Source organism: Chanodichthys erythropterus, chromosome 12 (genome assembly GCF_024489055.1).
Source record: "Chanodichthys erythropterus isolate Z2021 chromosome 12, ASM2448905v1, whole genome shotgun sequence".
NCBI lineage: Eukaryota > Metazoa > Chordata > Actinopteri > Cypriniformes > Xenocyprididae > Chanodichthys > Chanodichthys erythropterus.
The window spans coordinates 19,455,214-19,475,122 of record NC_090232.1 but is presented as its reverse complement, the minus strand read 5'-3'; the positions used below and the strand labels follow the sequence as shown (position 1 = coordinate 19,475,122).

The 19,909-nt window shown below is 36.3% G+C and overlaps 1 protein-coding gene across 3 annotated transcripts in view; it reads left to right on the top strand.

The window, feature by feature from the left end:
• The window catches only part of adgrl3.1 (adhesion G protein-coupled receptor L3.1), a 136,591-nt gene that overhangs the window by 84,490 nt on the left and 32,192 nt on the right, over positions 1–19,909 (top strand). For all 3 annotated transcript variants that reach the window (XM_067402990.1, XM_067402989.1, XM_067402988.1), the window contains exons 10-11: positions 3,639–3,677; positions 6,376–6,559. In XM_067402990.1, the coding sequence (XP_067259091.1) occupies positions 3,639–3,677; positions 6,376–6,559 (223 nt within the window). The remainder of the gene's footprint in view (positions 1–3,638; positions 3,678–6,375; positions 6,560–19,909) is intronic.

Genomic DNA, 19,909 nt, shown 5'->3' with positions numbered 1-19,909 from the left:
TGTGTAAACCCTTTGTGTAAATATACTGCATGCAGCATTCGTCCTCCACAAATATGCAAATAAGAACGTTAGGGGTTTAGAATGACCCAGTGTTAACTATTACAAGTGTGAAAAGCCCTTATATATAGAATTATTAGAATTATCTCTGTAAGAGATTGCATACGTTTAAAAAGTTTTGAATATTGTACATTTTTAAAAGGTATTTTCAAATATTTTTTAAAATACATATTTGATGCCAGTGCATGGTTATCCAGTATAATAATGTAGGTGCCAGCTATTTTAATTTACTGGTAAAATCAGACATTTGGCATTATCTGAACCAACAAGTTGCAATTATCATACATTGCTGTATATTCAGAATTATATACAGGTGGTAGTTTACATCTAGCATTGACAACAGTATTTTGGCACAAATTTATTAACTTATGGTTTAAGTTAAATGAAACAGATGACAGCATGTTAAAGATACTTAACATCCATTCATCCACAAAAACAAACAAAACTGAAACTACAATAAATATGCTCAGAGCTTCACTTTAAATAGTTTTGAAAGCATGATGCTATTGAAATTCAAGAGATTTTCAAACCAAAATGTATTGTTAATTATTTTACATCTTGTGGCGCCTTTGTATTTTATTATTATATTAATACAGTTCTATATTTGGTTTTAAGGGAATTTTTGTTTAATTTTGTACAATAAATTGTTTTGGTCCCAGCAAAATCTGGGTCCTGAAGTAAAAACAGATACCTACTACATATAGTGAACCTTACCATAGGGCCCAGAACAAAGTGCCTGGTTGTCCCCAATAGACAGCCCTGCTTTCACTTCACATTATAGGAGAAAGTATTTTAACATCAATAAAATGACACACATCACCTTTAATGTGTCTAAACATTCTCTCTGGACAAGTTGAATACACACACATACACACACACACGTTTGTTTTTTGTGAATTGTGGGGACATTCCATAGGCGTAATACTGTACAAACCGTATTTTCTATCGCCCTGCACTACCCCTACCCCTACACAGACCTGCCAACCTTGGAAACATTTTTCGAGTACCAGTTTGACGGGACAGGACACGGGGTTTTTTTTGGGGGGGGGGGGGGGGGGGGCATATATTTTTTTTTATTTTTGAGAATACAATACAAAGCACAAACACACACCCATCTTCGTTAATCTAATTTTGACTGTTAAAGTTTTATAATTTGACACAATTAAAAATTTCACTACACCTGCTCTAAAGCATTTTTTTATTCATGATTAATATTGCATTGCATAATGTGTGCTTATACAAACTGACAACCGCAAGTGAATCACATTCACATATTTAATATGGACTAAACATTTTTGTTTGCAATTTCAAGTAGGCTCTATTTACATACAACTAACCTAATAGTTGAGTCCTTTACACAGGTTTTGTAATGAAAACTAGTCTAAAATTAAGAAACTCTAGAAAAGAGTAAACATTGAGTTTACATGTGATTCATTTAAAATACTTAATTTATTATTCCAATATCCAAATATGCTAAAATATTTGGATATTGAAATAATATTGGATATACTAAATCCCACAGAAAAAAAGGTATCTATTTGTAACATGCTGTATTTGAACAAGACAAACATTCGCTGATTAAAGGTTAGCCAATACAAACATATTTATAGAAAACAGTAAACAGTGAATAGACAGGACCCATAAGGGCAAAACGAATCGAGTATTCAAGAATATAAAGAAGTTAGTTATATAACGAGGGGTTGTGTTAACTAAAGAGTCCGCCATTTACCGAATCTTAAAAACACGGGTGGATAATTAAAAATGTTTTCTGACAAAAAAATAACACAAGCAAGAACAAATTTTAAACCACGGCAATTTTCATTTTACAATGATCTTCCCTCTCTGTGCTCGCGTGCATTTGTGTGTATGAGAGAGAGCTCGCGCAGCACTGAGACAACGGTGCTTTTAAATGTATAAGTAACTAATGTGCTAGTTTTCATACAAAATAAGTAGGCTATGTAACATAATTAGGTACTTTAGTTAGTATTAACACAATAACGCAACACATGTAGGCTATACGTTTCTCAACACTGACAATAAATAAATAAATGCCTGTTTCTCCAGACTCGCTCTTGTAAGTCCGTCACACATCACAGCACTTTCATAATCACTAAGCCATATAGCGATTTCAATTTTATTTAGATTTGTTGTTCAACATTACTTGAGCATTTTATACCCGTTTACCTCAAAGAGTCAGAAGTACCGTGATTGCTGTACTGTCCTCGCCTGAGAATTCAGTCACTGAGACTGCAAGAGTGGAAGGAGGATCGTGCAGGATTTTGTGTTGCTGTCGATTTGCGGTCTCTTTTTATTGATAGGCTGTATGCATTTGTCAATCATCCCCGCTTGCTATTTGGGGAAATGAACCCAGCGATATGATTGGTCAAACTCTTTGTTTTGCTGGATTTGAGTACTACGCGCGCACAGAGGACTCACCGGGTTTTTAATCGTACCAGCGTACTTTGAGGTCAAAATGCGTACTAGGTACGCAAAATGCGTACATGTTGGCAGGTCTGCCTACACCTAAACCCTCCCATCACAGGAAACTGTGCACATTTTTACTTTCCCCAAAAATCTCATTCTGTATGATTTATAAGCCTTTTGAAAAATGGGGACATGGGGTAATGTCCTCATAAGTCACCCTCTCCTTGTAATACCTGTCATATCCATGTCATTTTACAAATTTGTGTCCTGATATGTCACAAACACACACACATGTTTGTTTTTGTGAATTGTGGGGACTTTCCATAGGCCGCAATGCATTTTATACTGTGCAAACCATACTTTCTATCCCCCTACCCTACCCCTAACCCTAAACCTAACCATCAGAGGAAACTGTGCACACCTTTATTTTCTCACAAAAACATAATTTAGTATTTTTATTCATTAATTTACATTGTGGTGACCGGTGGCTGGTCCCTATGATGTAGGTGAACTCAGGTTTATATTACATCGTGGGGACATTTGGTCCCCACAATGTAATATAAACAAACACACACACACACACACACACACACACACACACACACACACACACACACACACACACACACACACACACACACACACACACACACACACACACACACACACACACACACACACACACACACACAAACAGCAGTATGCTTGAATATCACTTTACAAACTTTAAACAGCCAGTCAGTTTCTTATTACCTGCATCCAGCTAAAGTTATCAGTTACACAAACATCAGCTCATCTGCAGTCAGACACCTTTGATCCATTCAGACTTTATACATCACAGTGTTGTTTGTTTGTATGTTTACAGTATTATTGCCTTGGCCTTAATATAGGAATGCTTTAAGCATACAGTGTCAGTTTCATGGTCGACATGGTGACTGTAACTCAGTAACAGATTAATTTTGTTCCTAATTCTACTCTGATACATAATATAATTATGATTCCTTATTATTTATTACAAAATTATTGCTAATTATTTCAGCTAATTAGGCCTTGTTTCTTATTGGACTCAAAATGATTAAATGTGCACTGTGATTTTATGTGTGTAGTTGTGTTTGTGTATGTGAGTTATTGTAAGTTTTTAATAATGTGTCTTTCAGCTCCAGAAGAGAGAGCGATCGTGCCGTTTCTTCATACAGGTACTTTATTCTGTCCTTATTTTGCATGTTGTGTGTGTGTGTGTGTGTGTGTGTGTGTGTGTAGACTAACATGCATTGTCATTGCTTTTTATATATGTTCCATATCATTTCAACATCTACATAGATGGGTAAAGTTTTCATCAGAAATACAGCTTTATACTTGCGTGAAGCCATATCTGTCACACCATATGAATCATATTGGCTGTTTGTGTGTGTCTGTGCGTCTGCGCTTGTGCCTGTGGGCTGCATTTTTTGCATTTATAAAAGCAGAGCAATTTTTTCTCCTGAGAAAGCAGTAGTGATGTCAGCACTGGTCAGCAGTGTCACATCAGGCGACTGATAAACACACACACACACACACAGACAGTGGGAAAAAAAAGGACAGAATAATGTAGATAAGCCCAAGAAAAGCTCAGCAAACTGAACGAAAGGTAAAACCATGAGAAGAACTGATTTAGAGGTAGAAAATGACTGATGCATATCTCAAACTGAGCCAGACCGTTCTGTCAACCCTGCCAGTACACGACAGATTTAGACTGATTTTTACGCCGTGAAATAATTGAGGTCTAAATGTTGCTCAAGTATTCTGTTTTCTGGTTTAAATGTGCACTTGGTAATTTTTCCTCATTAAAAATAAAGAAATATATAATAATTTTGAGGAAGAAAAAGTTTAAAATCAGACCCCAGTCATGTTAGTGTCCTAATAAAACCTATTTATTTTATATAAAGATCACATGACCAAATAAATATTTCTCAGTTTATTTTGGTAATAAACCTATTATCATTATGCTCACAGAATAATTTAATAAATTAATCCCACATTTCTGCAATCGGGCATCTTGCACATTTAATTGTATTATTTTTAATGTTTTACTGTAGCCATTTTTATAATTTTTTTTTTTTATTGTATTTTATAGCAGTTCTGAATTTGTGCCCTAGGTTGGCAAGATAAAACCTGACCAATTAATTGACATTAAATATTAATTTCCTTATTATTATTTTTTTATTCATTTATTTATTTTAAAAAACTACATAGATAAAACAAAATATGGGTCTTGTGCCAGTTCAAATTAAAATCGTGCCAGTTCAAATCTATTTACAATGGCATCGATAACCCAAATGTATTGCTTTTTCATGATCCTGCATCCACACCACTAGGTGTCAGTCCCAAATGACTGCTATATTGGCCAGAGCAACTTAAACAAAAAAACAGAGTGCTTTTTAAAATACTGAGATGAAATGAGCCTATCAGAACATCAATTAATCCTGCTGATCTAGACAGACAGAATTACAGGATTCCATGACAACTGTCTGAAGCCTCCCGGTGCTGACATCAAGCAAATATGGATTCTCAGTGGTCATCTAATATGTAATGCAGTGTGTGTGTATGTGTTTCTTCATGCTGGATTAGCTCCTCAGCTTCAAAGCACTTCAGTTCTGCTCCATTTACCAAGTCTGTGGAGAGTATTGCCTCTGTGTGTGTGAGGAAACAGAATGTAAGAAGAGTTTTTAAAAAATCTCTTATCTGTCTCCGCAGTGCAAGCCCCCAAGTGCATATACACACACACACTTCACCCTGACCTCTTGACACACTCTGTCAGAAGATTTCATAAGCAGTTTTGTGAGGAAGTAAATATAACTTCCTTTTTACCTTTTATCCCAGTCGTCTCTCATCTCTGTCTCTCCTTTTCTCTCTCTCGTAAAAGGGTCATTACTTTAGTGGTGTCAAAATGAATATACTCATCCCGCCTTTAACACACTCTCTCTCACACACACACTGCTCTACTGTAACTGGGGCAGAATGATTCAACCCAATGGCCAGATTAGCCTGCAGCAACCTAAAGACAAACGACAAAACATCCCTCTGTCCATCCCTACGGATGAGTGCACCACATTGAGAGAAGTTAATTACATATCTCTTCACCACAGATATTATATGTGCTGTAACAGTTGTAATAATAATGCAAGGTTATGAACTTCCATAAAGACATTATTTTGAATAAAAGGAATTTGACCTGGAATTATTGTTAGCAGCATTTTTGTGAAAGTGACAAATATATTTGGCCCGCATCATTGTAGTCCATATGCTAATGTTGCAGAATGCTGCACTTTTTCAAATGAAAAGCAAAATTCTAATGTGCTGCGATATACTCAGCAAGCTTTTTAATAAACTACCACCTTAAGTCATATACCTTCATTTGTATATCAACTTTGAGGTTTTAATATCCCTGTGATAATATTCACTGCCAAATTTAAAAGGCTTAATATCTTAATATCACACTTTTTTTTTTTTAAATACCCTTATATTAGTTTCCGCTGCACAGCCAAGACATTTCATTTTCCTATACAGTGCTCTTATAGACCCATAAATTACCCCTTGACTGAACTGAACGTGCATGCGGGTGTTTGCGCGGATGTGTGTGTGTGTGTGCGTGATGACAGCTTCTTTCATTTTCACAATGTCTCATGCTCCCCGTGGATCTTTCTTCAGTTTGACAGGTTTATACTCCAGCACAGAGACCGTGTGGAGTGTGAGTGCGAGTGAAAGTGGAAGAGAAATGGTTTATGGGAGAGGTGGGCACTTTGGGAAATATGTCCTTATTGTGAAGTTCAGATGTCAGAATGTATGTGTGTGTGGGTTCAGAAGTCGTCCCTCACCTCTGAAACGCTGACATCTCTCTTTTTCTCTCTTCTGCAGGCCATGGTAGAGACGGTGAATAACCTTCTGCAGGAGCGATCCCAGGCGGCGTGGAGGGAGCTGTCCGTGGCCGAGCAGCTGCGATGCGCGACCATGCTGCTGGACACAGTGGAGACGGGCGCCTTCATGCTCGCAGACAACCTCCTCAAAACGGACACCATACAGGAGAGCACCGACAACATTCGTGAGTTTACAAAACGAGTCCTTTTATGCGCTTGCGCGATTACCTGCGAATCCGTAATGAGAATGCACATATTTCATTGATCTAATCAGATTTCACACTCGTGTCTCCCACTGCTTGTTCTGATTTCTCTTGTCACGAGGAGACAAATAACAAGTTAAACAACAGATGGGTAAAACCACTTTTTTTTTTTTTTTTGAATAAGAAATCAGATGCTTTTTTGCACAGGCAGGGAATTCCTAAAGCTGATTCGTGATCGGATAAGAACCATACAGGTCTATGTGATCTCACAGGCCTGTTGGATAATGTGTGATGGATTCATGTAAAATAATAATAATAATGTCACAGTTTCTTCATATACTGTAATAAATCACAGTTATCTGCATAAATAAAAAAAAAACATCCATGTAGGGTTTTTACTTCCAGCTATGATTTTTAACACTTCCAAAGACACTTTTCAAAAGGTGTCAAAATGCATTGCAATGTATCGCTTTGTGCATGCATGGAAATTCAATGCATCAGTTATGGAATTTAATAAGTAATTATTTTTATGTATTATTGTAATAATTATTATTTCTTATTATTTTGTAATAATACCAAATGTATGAAAAATACAATCCTTGAGCATGTGAATGTAACCTATCCCACTACGGTATAAATATCCCACGACTTCTTGTTACATTTGAGTTTTCAGCATATTTTTGCACATTTTTAATTTTGTTAACATTTGAATCATTTAGTAAAGATCATATTCATCAAATAACTGCCAATACAGTAGCTATGTGTCAGTGACACTACATAAGACGTTAAGATTTCGGAGAATTTATCTTTGCTTTGCAGATATTTTAAGTAAAAAAGTAAAATAGAAAATAAAAAAGACTAAAATAAAAAGAAAATAAAGAGACTAATTAAAGGATTAGTCCACTTCAGAATTAAAATTTCCTGATAATCTACTCACCCCCATGTTATCCAAGATGTTTATGTCTTTCTTTCTTAAGTCGAAAAGAAATTTTTTTTGAGGAAAACATTCCAGTATTTTTGTCTATATAGTGGACTTCAGTGGGGTTCACTGAGTTGATGGTCCAAATTGCGGTTTCAGAGCACTATACACAATCCCAGAAGAGGAATAAGGGTCTTATATAGCGAAATGATCAGTCATTTTCTTAAAAAAAAAAAAAAATTTGTATACTTTTAACCACAAATGCTCGTCTTGCACTGCTTTGCGATCCTCCACGCATTACGTTGAAAGGTCACGTGTGATGTAGGTAAAAGTACCATAGAAGGGCAAAAAACTCCATCTAATTTTCTCCTCCAACTTCAAAATCATCCAATATCGTTTTTTTACCTTATATTTTTTTTGTAAAGGGCGTTTGGCTTAATCTATGCACGTTTGTTTTGTAAACACTGGATCTGTACTTTCACCTACGTCACACGTCACCTTTCCAACGTGATTAAGTCATACATGGTGGATCGCAGAGAAGTGCAAGATAAGTATTTGTGGTTAAAAAGTATATAATTTTTATTTTTTTTAGAAAATGACAGATTGTTTCGCTAGATAAGACCCTTATTCCTTGTCTGGGATCGTGTATACTGCTTTGAAGCTGCACTGAAACTGCAATTTGGACCTTCAACCCGGTGAACCCCACTGAATAATGGAATGTTTTCCTTAAAAACCTTAATTTCTTTTCGACCGAAGAAAGAAAGACATAAACGCCCATATCGATGACATGGGGGTGAGTAAATTATCAGGAAATTTTAATTCAGAAGGGTACTAATCCTTTAACTCTTTTGTAGTGTAGCCCTAATGTAAATTGGGTTATGTATACTTTATTTTTTATACAAAACAAAAAAATCTAAATGATGCACATAAACTAGGGGTTCATATGTAAGACCTGATGCATAAAAAAACACATTATCACATTAGAGGTACACAGCAGGGACACACGCTTCAAGTGCACTCGAGCCAGATGTAATGAAGCGTGTCTGTAAAAAACACAAGAGCGGTCCACACAGGGGGTCTCATACTATCTGACTCATGCAGAGGAATCCATGCCTCATCTTTAGATACAGAACAGAAGTGGTCAAAATATGCTAAGGACAGAGATATAGACATACGCAGAAAGTATGGAATCGTTTCTCCAGCTTGATGGTATTTATAATTATGGATCAATACAGGCATTCAAACGTGACATTTGAAACCTTTGCTGTGTTAATTGTCGAACGCTCTAGCATACCGTTAACTGCTCTCACGCTGTCAGTCAGTGCAGGCAGGAGGCAGTTTCCTCCAAGCTGCTTAGGAATGAATGGCACTGTGAAACTGTGAGACAGTGCAAGTTAAAAAATGAATCCAATCTCTAATCAATATTCAAACCAATGCTAAAAATAATGTTGCAAACAATCTCTCTCTTTCTTTCTAGAACTCTAGCGGGAAAGTTAAAAACGTGTGTTTGCAGTATATATGTATGCTTTTTAAAATGTACAAGATGAACACAAACCAAATAGAATGACGGAAAACATGACTTTCACTTTCATATTTTATGGATGGTTTGATTTAGTAATTAATCTCCCAAGCTTTACTTTAGATTATTAATGTATTTGGTCAAAAATAACCTACCTACCTACCTAATTAGATAGGAATGATGCACCTGAACAGGATGTAATACAACCAACCACAGTTCAGTTTATATACATGACATTTAGAGGCAAGTAAATCTGAGATCTACGACACCACAATAATGAACTACAGTACAGTTAAGTGATTGCAACACATAATTTTGCAGCCATCTTTGTGAAACAATGTAGAGACAACACAAATGAATTACAGTCTCATTCAGAAGCCTTAAATGGATAGTTCACCAAAAGATGAAGAAGCAGTATATGTTTTTGAAACAAATCTCTTCAATATATTTCAAATATTCTTTAGCATTCATTTTGCATGTATTGGCAAATCCAGTGACTAAATGTGGTCTGGTGCAGGCCATCAGAAACAAGATCTCAGTGGATCCACTCCACTCTGCTGAATCATAAATGCTCCAGAGGTGCCAGAATGAGAGCAGTCAAAATTTACTGCTAAATGTAGCCGTAATGGCACATTTATGGTCCTGCAGCTGTTACAAATTTGAAAAACAAACCTTTTAGCTTAAACTTTGATGGTAATATATCGTTGCTGTCAGACGGAAACCCCAAAAAAAGCATACATGTGCCTGCTTGCATGTGTCATTGTGTTCTATTAACATTTTACACAAAATAAAGCTCAAATGGAGTTACTAGGTATTTATACATTAGCCTTTATATGCGTTTCTTGAGTAAAGAAAATGCTGTACTTATTCAAAGAACCAATTCCCTTGAATGTAACAGCTAGATGCTTAGCAACAGACATTCAGTCTTGGGCCTCATTTTTACATGCTTTGGACAATCACACAAATGCTAGTCCAAAAAGTCAATTCAGGAAAAACTTGAAAACCCAGGATTCCATTTACCCAGGGTTTAGAATGACCCAGGGTTAACCATTTCAAGTATGAAAAGCCCTAAATTGTACCATCTAATACTGAAACTGGAAAACAATCAAAGCTCAAAAACTATTTACTTTTTTTTTTTTTTTTTGCAGACACTTTTATTTAAACCAACTTGCAATAGAGGAACATCATTTGATGGACAGCCAGCAATTTTTAATGGTACAATGCCAGGTTTATTAGAAAGCTTGGTTGAACAGAGAAAAGAAGAAGTGGCATTTTCATTTAAGTGCCCTGATTTAAAGTTTTAAAGTGGTTAAGTGCTTGTGTGTGTCAGGTGCTGTTTGAAAGTTGTGATGGTCTCAGAAAATTGGGTGGAGGTTGGCATCCCATTGTACCAGAGAAGAACGGAGAGGGTGAAGATTTTGGAAAGTGATTTTGTCCCACTTTTTGAATAAACATTAAGGCTCTGCTCATTCAGTGACTGTAACTTGTTGGAGTGTATTGAGGTAGAGGAGTGTGGTTCCGGTAGCAGTGCTGAAAGCCTGAAAGCCTTAAATTTGATTCAGACAGAAACTATCAGAAGATCAGGAGAGGTGTGACGTCCTTCTTGGCTGATTGAAGTCCAGATGTGCTGCTGTTCTGGATCATCTGCTGAGGCTTAGTCACGCTGGCTGGTAGGCCGGCCAATTGAGCACTGCAGTAGTCCGGTCTTAAAATGACGAGACAAGCAGCGGCACCATGTACTCTGACAGGAAGGGTCTGATTTTCCTGATGTTGTAAAGCATGAATCTACACAACTGATCCGTTGTTAAAATGTGGATGGTAACGCTCAGTTGGTCATCAAAAACTACCTCCAGGTTCCCTGCTGTCCTGGTTGGTGTTGGCCCATACTCTGAAATATATTATAAGGACCTATTACCACATCTTAAATAAATGCATGGTTGCAATTTAAATATTCAAAGTTATTGATTTAATTATACATTTTATGTTACAAACATGATTAAACTTTAAAACATTATGTGTTGAGTAGGACTGGATAAGGAGAATAAATGTAGAAATTAAGTGTTATTTTATGTTTTTAGTAAAGGGAAAGACCTGTTAGTTTTTAATGCTGTTACATTCAACATTTAAAAGACTTTCTTTTGAAGTTTTTGTGGTTACCATTGTGCTTATGTTAGGTTGTGGGTGGCTACATGAAGATATACTGTGCACTACTTTGACTATATGAGCAATGACTGTGCTAATGCCAGTGACAAGTAATATCTTACTTCATTAAATGTACATGCTAAATAAGTTACATTTAGCATGTGCTATGCTAGCTGTTAATTTAACTGAAGTAGATAAGCTTAATTGGTTCCAGGGCCACCACTCAATTATGTTGAAATTAGTTGGGAACTGTAATCAATTAAAAAAAAAAATGTGTTTATGCCACAAATTAAGTTCCTCTAACTTGGTTGGTTGAACATAATTTCACTAGTATTTTCACAATGATGTCATAACTCAAAAAGATGAATGCAAACTGTTCAGTTAATTTTTTATAATAGCTAAAACACCATTTATTTTAATGTGCAACTGAACAGTGGTGATATGGTCAACTGATGGGTTTGCAGGGATTACAAGGAGCTCTGTCTTCATAAGGTTAAGCTGGAGAGGACGCTCCTTCATACAAGCCAAAGCGGAGATACAAGCTCAGACAGTGGGGTCATCAGGTTGAAAAAACAGATAGAGTTGTGTATCCTCTGCATAGTAGTGGTAGGAAGCAATGTGCCTTTATGATCGTACCCACTAGGGTTGTGTGTATGGAGAAAAGAAGAGGACCTAGCACTGAACCTTGAAGCACCCCAGTGATTAGCTGATGTGACTCAGACACCCCTACTCTCTATAAATTCTTGAAAGATCTGCCTGTAAGGACTGAAGCCTGTGATGCCCAAGTCTTTAGTGGTTTAAAGTGTCAAATTTACTCAACCAAAATGAAATAAAAATTAAAGCTAGTGAAATTTTCTCTGTCATTGTGCTAAAAGCAAAAACCTCATAAATAAAAAAAAGAAAACATGCTAAATTCACTCATTCATACACAAAAACAGTGACAAATTTCCTCATTCATGTGCCCACACACACCTATAACCATGGCATTAATCAAAACACTGTGCTGCAACAATCACTCAAAACCACAAGTTTATGAAAACACACACACAAGGTTTTCAGGCAGGGTTTAAATTAAAGGGTTAGTTCACCCAAAAATGAAAATTCTGTCATTAATTACCCTCATGTCGCTTCACACCCCTGAGACCTTTGTTCATCTTCAAAACAGAAATTGAGATATTTTTGATGAAATCTGAGAGCTGTCTGTCTCCACCATAGACAGCAATTTAACCATTACTTTCAAGGTCCAGAAAGGTCCTAAAGACATTGTTAAAACAGTCCACGTGACTGTAGTGGTTCAACCTTAATTTAATGTAGCAATACCTTTTGTCCACAAAAACAAAACAAAAATAATGACTTTATTCAACAATATCTTCTCTTCTGTGTCATTCTCCTACGCTGTTTATGTTCAGCGCTTCCAGCATAGGAGCATAGGAGAATGACATGGAAAAGAAGATATTGTTCAATAAAGTCATTATTTTTGTTTTGTTTTTGCGCACAAAAAGTATTTTCGTCACTTCGTAAAATTAAGGTTGAACCCCTGCTGTCACGTGGACTATTTTAACAAAGTCTTTAGTAACTTTCTGGACCTTGAAAGTGGTGGTTAATTTGCATAAAAAAATATCTTAATTTGTGTTCAGAAGATGAATGAAGGTCTTACAGGTTAGGAATGACACGAGGGTGAATAATTAATGACAAATTTCATTTTGGGATGAACTAAACCTTTAAATAAAAATTAGATTTGACAAATAAGTGACAGTCGGTTGGCCTGTCACTTTTCTAGGAACTGCAAAATAATGGATGATTCTTTCTATTTAAGGTATGATCAGTGACTGTTGAGCAACCAATATTTACTGAAAAAGAAATGTATTATGTTGTTATAACTCCAGAACTTCACATAAAGACACATTCATGTAGATAAGCGTCCATGCTGAAACTAATTCATGACATTAGGCACCAAAAGAACAATACTAAGAACAAAATCTCACACTATGACCCACAAGGAAACACTGTTTTTTCCTCGCTCACTTGGTACTCAAGGTCAGATAAGACATGATTAAACAACTTAGTTCTTTAAAAAAGAGAGGACTAGAGAAAAGACTCATTCATGCATTTTCATTTAATGTGCAAGGAGATACAGGTGTAAATTCTATAATAGATTTACAATACTTTTTGCAACTTTACTTGACAGCCATCTGCATTTTATTTTATTTTATTTTATTTTATTTTATTTTATTTTATTTTATTTTATTTTATTTTATTTTATTTTATTTTATTTTATTTTATTTTATTTATTTTATTTTATTTTATTTTATACAAATTGCACTTGACTCAGAAGTTTTCTAAAGACCATGGTACTTTATTTGGTACTTTTGTGGGCCTTTTTTTTTTTTTTTAACTCCCTGATAATTGTAATGAGCTCCACGTGTTCCACGGAAGAAGGAAAGTCATACAGGTTTGGAGTGACATGAGGTTGAGTAAATAATGACAGATTTTTAATTTTTTGATGAACTGTTTGTCTAATTTCTTAACCATTTACAGTGACAGAGAAAGACAATGAAAGAATAGAGAGGAAGAAAGTGAGGGAGCCAGTGGCAAACATTTGAAACGTAATAAGGTGGGACATGAGAACAGCAGGAAGAACAATACTAAGGAGGAGACAGAATGAACGGAACATTACCAGAGACAGAAAGAGCGAGACAGACAAATTTACTGTGAACTGTTCAACTGACTGAGTGACGTATGAGGAAAAGAGAGGATGAAAGGGAGAGGAAGAGGATAAATGAAAGAAAACAAAAAGATAAAAACGAGAGAAATTGAGGAGGGGGGATGGTGCTCAGGGATCCATGCTAACCGCTCTATTCTGCTCCAGTGCTTTCACAGTGCAAAGGGGGAAATTTATCGTTCCTGGCAAACAATTTATCCGCCATTCCACCACTCAAGGCCAGTTCACATGCATCTCGTTTGAGAGAAATAGCTCTCCATGGGATTGCCCTCTAGCCTGGCTTCCCCCCCCCTCTCTCTCTGCGTATTTCATCACTTTTGTGTGTGTATGTGTGTGTGTGTATTTTTGGCATCTGATCATCTGCCTTACTTGTTTGGCCTTGATGTTTTACAGGGTGGTTTTTAGAGGGTTTCATTAGAGGATAAGCAACATCAAAAACTCCACAAACATCTGTGTGATCTATTCTATGTGAATCTGTGTGGACAAAGCTAACTGCTAGCATTCCCATTCATCTCAATGGCAGTTGCTCGGCTGGTGCTGAACCCCTCAGAAGTGGGCAATCTTTGCTCATGGACTCTCAGTTCTGCTGTCAGATTGTTTGTAGCCAATCACCTGAGCCATAAATGGCATGTTGCTAATCACTCTGTAGGCCAGAGGAAAATTACTTTATTACATTCTAGATTGGCTGTTGTTTCACAGGAATGTGCACAGTCCCAAACTAATCACTAATGTTATCATTGGCTGGGATGTGAAAGACACCAGACTGGGAAAAATCTAAATCCATTTCAGGCATTTAAAAGCCTTCTAAAACAAAATTTGGCACTAGTAAAACATTTAATGTAATATAATGAAATTAGACTTCTAAATGGTTGTCAGTGATAAAAGAAGAGAGTAGTTTGCCTGTTGAGTTGAGTCTGTCTAACCATTTGCGATGCCTGATCAAACAAAAATGTAAGCTATAATATGAATAACACTGTATTAAACATTTGCAAAGGGTATAGGGACCAGTGTTATTGTTAACTAAAACTATTAAAAATAATTTCTTTATACTTGAAATAAATCTGAATGTAATATAAATATTAGATGAAAAAGTTAACAAAAAATGTTGCCTTGCCAACTAACTAAAATAAAATAAGTTGAACATGAAGTTCTAAATTACTAAAACTAAAAAATCAAAACTAATTTATAATATTAATAAATACTATAATAGTATATAAATAATGCTAAAATAACACTTAGCCGTGTGTTAAGCTAGTACGCTGCTGGTTAGCTTGCAAATATGTTACTTAACTAAATAAGTGTAACGAGGAGTCAGACTCGATAGGATCCATGTGCAGCTTTAGTAAAACAATCGTAGTCGAACAGGCAGAGGTCAAACACCAGCAATAACAAGACAGAGCAGAATCGTAAACAGGGACAGGCAAAGGGTCAGGGCAGGCGGCAGACAAGGCAGGGTAATCCAGAAATCCAGGCAGGGAATGAACAGGTCAGGCAGCAAACAATCACGACGAGAATAAACAGTCCAAGGTCATACACAAGAATATAGATCACAAGGAAAAATGCTCAGTAGTGTCAGCCGGGGCAAAACAAGACTTCGAAATGGGTGAGAGTGTGAGTGTGCTATATATAGTCCAGGAGATGGAGAACAGGTGTGTGGGTAATTAGGACCAGGTACGGGGTTATGGGAAATGAAGTCCGTGAAGAAACTAGTACTCAGGTGAGGGAGCCCTCTGGTGGTGATCGGAGGGAGCCACAGAGGCCACATTCATGACAATAAGCAAGGAAGTAAAGAAATGTTAAATTTCACTATCGAACTTCAGTTTATTAACAATTTAAAAAACAGTAATGTATATAATTGTAACGAGTTAGCAACACGCACAATCTACAGTCTTTAATTATAAATGCAGAAGATTGTTTGACAAATACAGGAGTTGACAACACATTACACGTAGACAATACCTGACAAAGACTAAACTGAACTGTATATATACAGGGGATAAAAAGAAACTAAATTTGAAATAGCTGATGCTAAATAGCCATAGAAACAAACAGGGACATAATCAGAAACCAAGGAAACCAAGAAAACTGAAACTAAACAGAGCAGGAAACAGGAACAAAGGGAACAAACAACAGAATATCAAAATAAGAGTCCAAGACGGTGACAATAATAACATAAGCCACAATTCCATCGAAATTACCCGGAACAATTTTTCCCAGGAACTTTTTTCCCAGATACTTTTTTCCCCCAGACCTATTGCTAGCTGTGTTTCCATAGCGGTCTAAAGTACCGTGAATATAGTTCGGTGACGTAGGACTGCACGCGACTTTCCAGTGCACGCTGGATTTCGTCCTCCGCATATAAGCTTAATAAAGCACCGCAACAGACTTAAAAAAAAAAAATGATGGTTGAAATAAAATGCTGCGTGGAGTCAAGCAATCAAAATGCTGCATGAACTCAACCAATCAGCATGTTCAGCGACAGAGTTCCGGAACTTTGAAAAAGTACTACCTAGTGAGCAGGTACTTTCAGAGGGGGAATTTTTTTACCCAGAACTTTATTTAGACCCTGGTTCCTGTGGTCAAAACACACCGAGTACCACCCCAAAGTCCCTAGTTCCTGGGGAAAGTTTCTGCGGTAGAAACGCGGCCATAATAACGTAGTTCTGCCGACATACAACATAAAGTGATTTTGTGTGATTTTAAATCAAACACTCAGCATACCAATTCTGGTCCTAGACAGATCAGTGCAAACTTTATTGTTTATGAAAACTCCATCCGTCAGCAAGGGCTAACTATCCTAATCAGCCCACTGGCCGTGACTATGACAAACATTTTGTAAATTGCTTGTTTTCTATTGCAATTGTGCCGTCTCATTGGTCCAAAATCCCTCTCCACTTAACTGCAAATTAAACATCAAATAACTTCTGATTTGATGTGATTGTGCCACTTCGTTTAGCATGTTCGTTTCCAGTGTGTACTACAGACAGACTGGTAACTCGTTTTTGATGGGGTGTTACACATGAAAAATTAGCCATGAAACATGGACTTATGCAACCCTACATATCTAATGTCATTTACATAACACTTAATCAAGAAATGAATATGCAGAACTTCTTAGATGCTTTTCAGCAGTGAGCTCAAATCCTTTTTTGCATACATAAGCCTTTCAGTAAAAAGAAAATAGTGTTTTTATCATTATGTTCTTCGTTTTTGATCTTCAATCTCAAATCTTAGCCGAAAGCTAATCTTAATCTCGCAGACAAAATCTCCCACCATTATCGGTTTATTCAAATGAGAAACTTATTCCTCTCTCTCTCTCTCCCTCCTCCTTTAAGGCTTTCTGTATGCTGCGAGCTGTTCTTGTTAAATGAATGTGTACACTAAAGAGCCAGGAATATGTAGAAAATTGCTTTTTTTAGAGACTCACTGCAGACATTGTCATATTTAGATGACAAAAGATGCGCTCTAAATCTTTTTAAAACAGTATATCAGAAGAACGAACCAAACGACTTGTCTGGTTTGAATAGAGCATGTTTATGGATTACACTTGTGTGTTTCAGTGCTAGTTTTCTGTGAAGACTAGATTCAGCTAATTAGGTTAGCACTGTGTGAGCACCCCTGCAGCCTATGTATGTGTGTGCGTGTGTGTCTACTTTGAAGGAACCATATCTGCTGTGCAGTGCTTGAAGTGCTTTATATAACTGGGCCGTTCTGTTTCTCATGGATCTTTCTCTCTCACACACACACACACACACACACACCGTATCCCTCTGATCATTACCCTGGGGGGCGTGAGTTTATTACTTCAGGTTTTCTTTGTGTTTTCTCTGCGAGTATCTCACTTTTCCGCCTGAAAATATCCTTTCTTATATGTCCTTTATTCAGGTTATTGTTTTTCCCAGACCAAAAAAAAGCATCTAACAGGTAATCTGTGGTGCGTTCAGCTCTAAGACAGGTCTGAGGAGGGTAAAAGCACTCCAAATCTGTCACAAGCTCAGTGATTCAGTCATCTGTAGATGAGGGTATACAATATGTTACATCTCATCCGAGAACTACTGAGGAAATTTGCACCATCTGACTTGCATAATTAGAACTCATTTCAGGAACATCATTTTGATTATTAGAGAGGTATAATGTGATGTAGTTTGTAAATAAATTACTGTAATGACAGAAAGGTATCATCTGTTAAATGAGATCTTAAGAGTGTTAAACTTTGCCTTTAATAAGGATTTTATCTAGTTTAAGATGCAACCGAAATCTTTATTTCTTAAAACGCACACTTGTGCACGAACAGACACATACAGAGCTGTATTTTTCTACTTTATATTACAAACCTGGGCAGAAAATTACATAAACCGCCTGTAGCTTGGCCTAGAGACCACCTGCAGATACGAGGGAAATGATTTTAATAATGCTCACACACACACACACACACACACTGATTTAGATGTGATTTAAAGATGTATAACTTCATCACACGCCTGTTGTGTAACTCAGCGCTCCCCTAGGGAACTGTAGACTTCATTCACTGATGTGATATACCGCACTCACACATGAAGACACATACTTTCATGTCTCAAAGTGAATTATAAAGCTATTTGGCCAGCTAAAGGTGTCTTTCATCTTAACCCAATAAATAAACATTGTTTGTGATGCAGTGTCTAAAGCACATACCGAACAATCAATACACGGATTTTTAGATGGTCTTTGATAGATTCATGAGTTTCTACAGAAACACTGACTTGTGGATGCAAACATGTTTTTCTTTTTTTGTGGCTGATTTTTTTTTTTATAAAAATCATAAATCTTTAAATCCCAAGGCTGTCTGCATGTTTAAATGGGGAAAAGACTTTATTCTTCAAAATATTTTTCTACAGATATGGGTTAGTTCACCCAAAAATGAAATTTCGATCATTAACCCTCATGTCTTTCCAAACCCGTAAGACCTTTGTTTGTCTTCGGAACATAAATTAAGATATTTTTGATGAAATCTGCTAGCTCTGCTAGCTCAGACCAGAGCTGCTGAAAAACAGTTGCGACACTCCCACAGAATTCCATAGGAACTGAGGTACAGTATGCGGAAGTAACGTGTCATGGAGCAACCGATTGTTCCAAACAGCCAATACTGTCCAGCATTGAACCCCATTCATTTCATTGTTTCTCAAGCACACTAGCTGGCAAGTTGATGAAATTACTGCATTTTTATGACATTTTAACGCATTAGTTGACCTTTCAAGAATCTAGCCAATAAGTGGTATTTTATGAAGCATGTTATAGTTAATGTTTTTCATTAGATAATAGATAGACTCCCATTGCAGTTAGATAAAGTGAGCAACACTTCAATAGCTACCATAACCAAATGCTAGTCGTTATACTTTTAACAGTTTTTAGTTTTTCTGCAATCTTTCTCGCCCTGTAGGAAGTCCAATGAGTTTCTATATCTAATAATATATATAATAACTTATCTAGTGCATCACTGGATATATTATATAATAAAGAGTTTATTTAAATGCAATTGGTTGCCTTATTTTTTAACACTTTTAAACTTCATTCATTGGTTAAATTCAGTATTTGCTCGCATTTATTAATATTTACTTGTCGTGTATGCTGTGAGTATCATTAAATAACGTGAGCATGTGAGTAAATAACCTTTTAAATGCAAAATTAAGAAATCTAAACTTATAAAATAGTGTTTCATTATGTCTAAATATATATTCAAATGCAAAACCTAAAAAAAAAATTAGCAAACAATTATTACCGGCAATACTCTTGAGCTACTAGACTAGAGCCTTATATACATGTATATTTATTAAAGAGCCGTGCAGGCATCTAGTGGCATCTAATATTATTTTTCCGGCCACCAGATGCCTCTAATTTGCCTCTTTGCATCGTAAATTAAAAATGGTTTATCTATTTTAACCTTAAATACTACGCTAATTGTAATATGAATAATAAACATATTATTAGGGAAAAAAGTGTTTGAAATGGTCATTAATGGATCATACTTTTTGCACAAATAATATTTAGTAC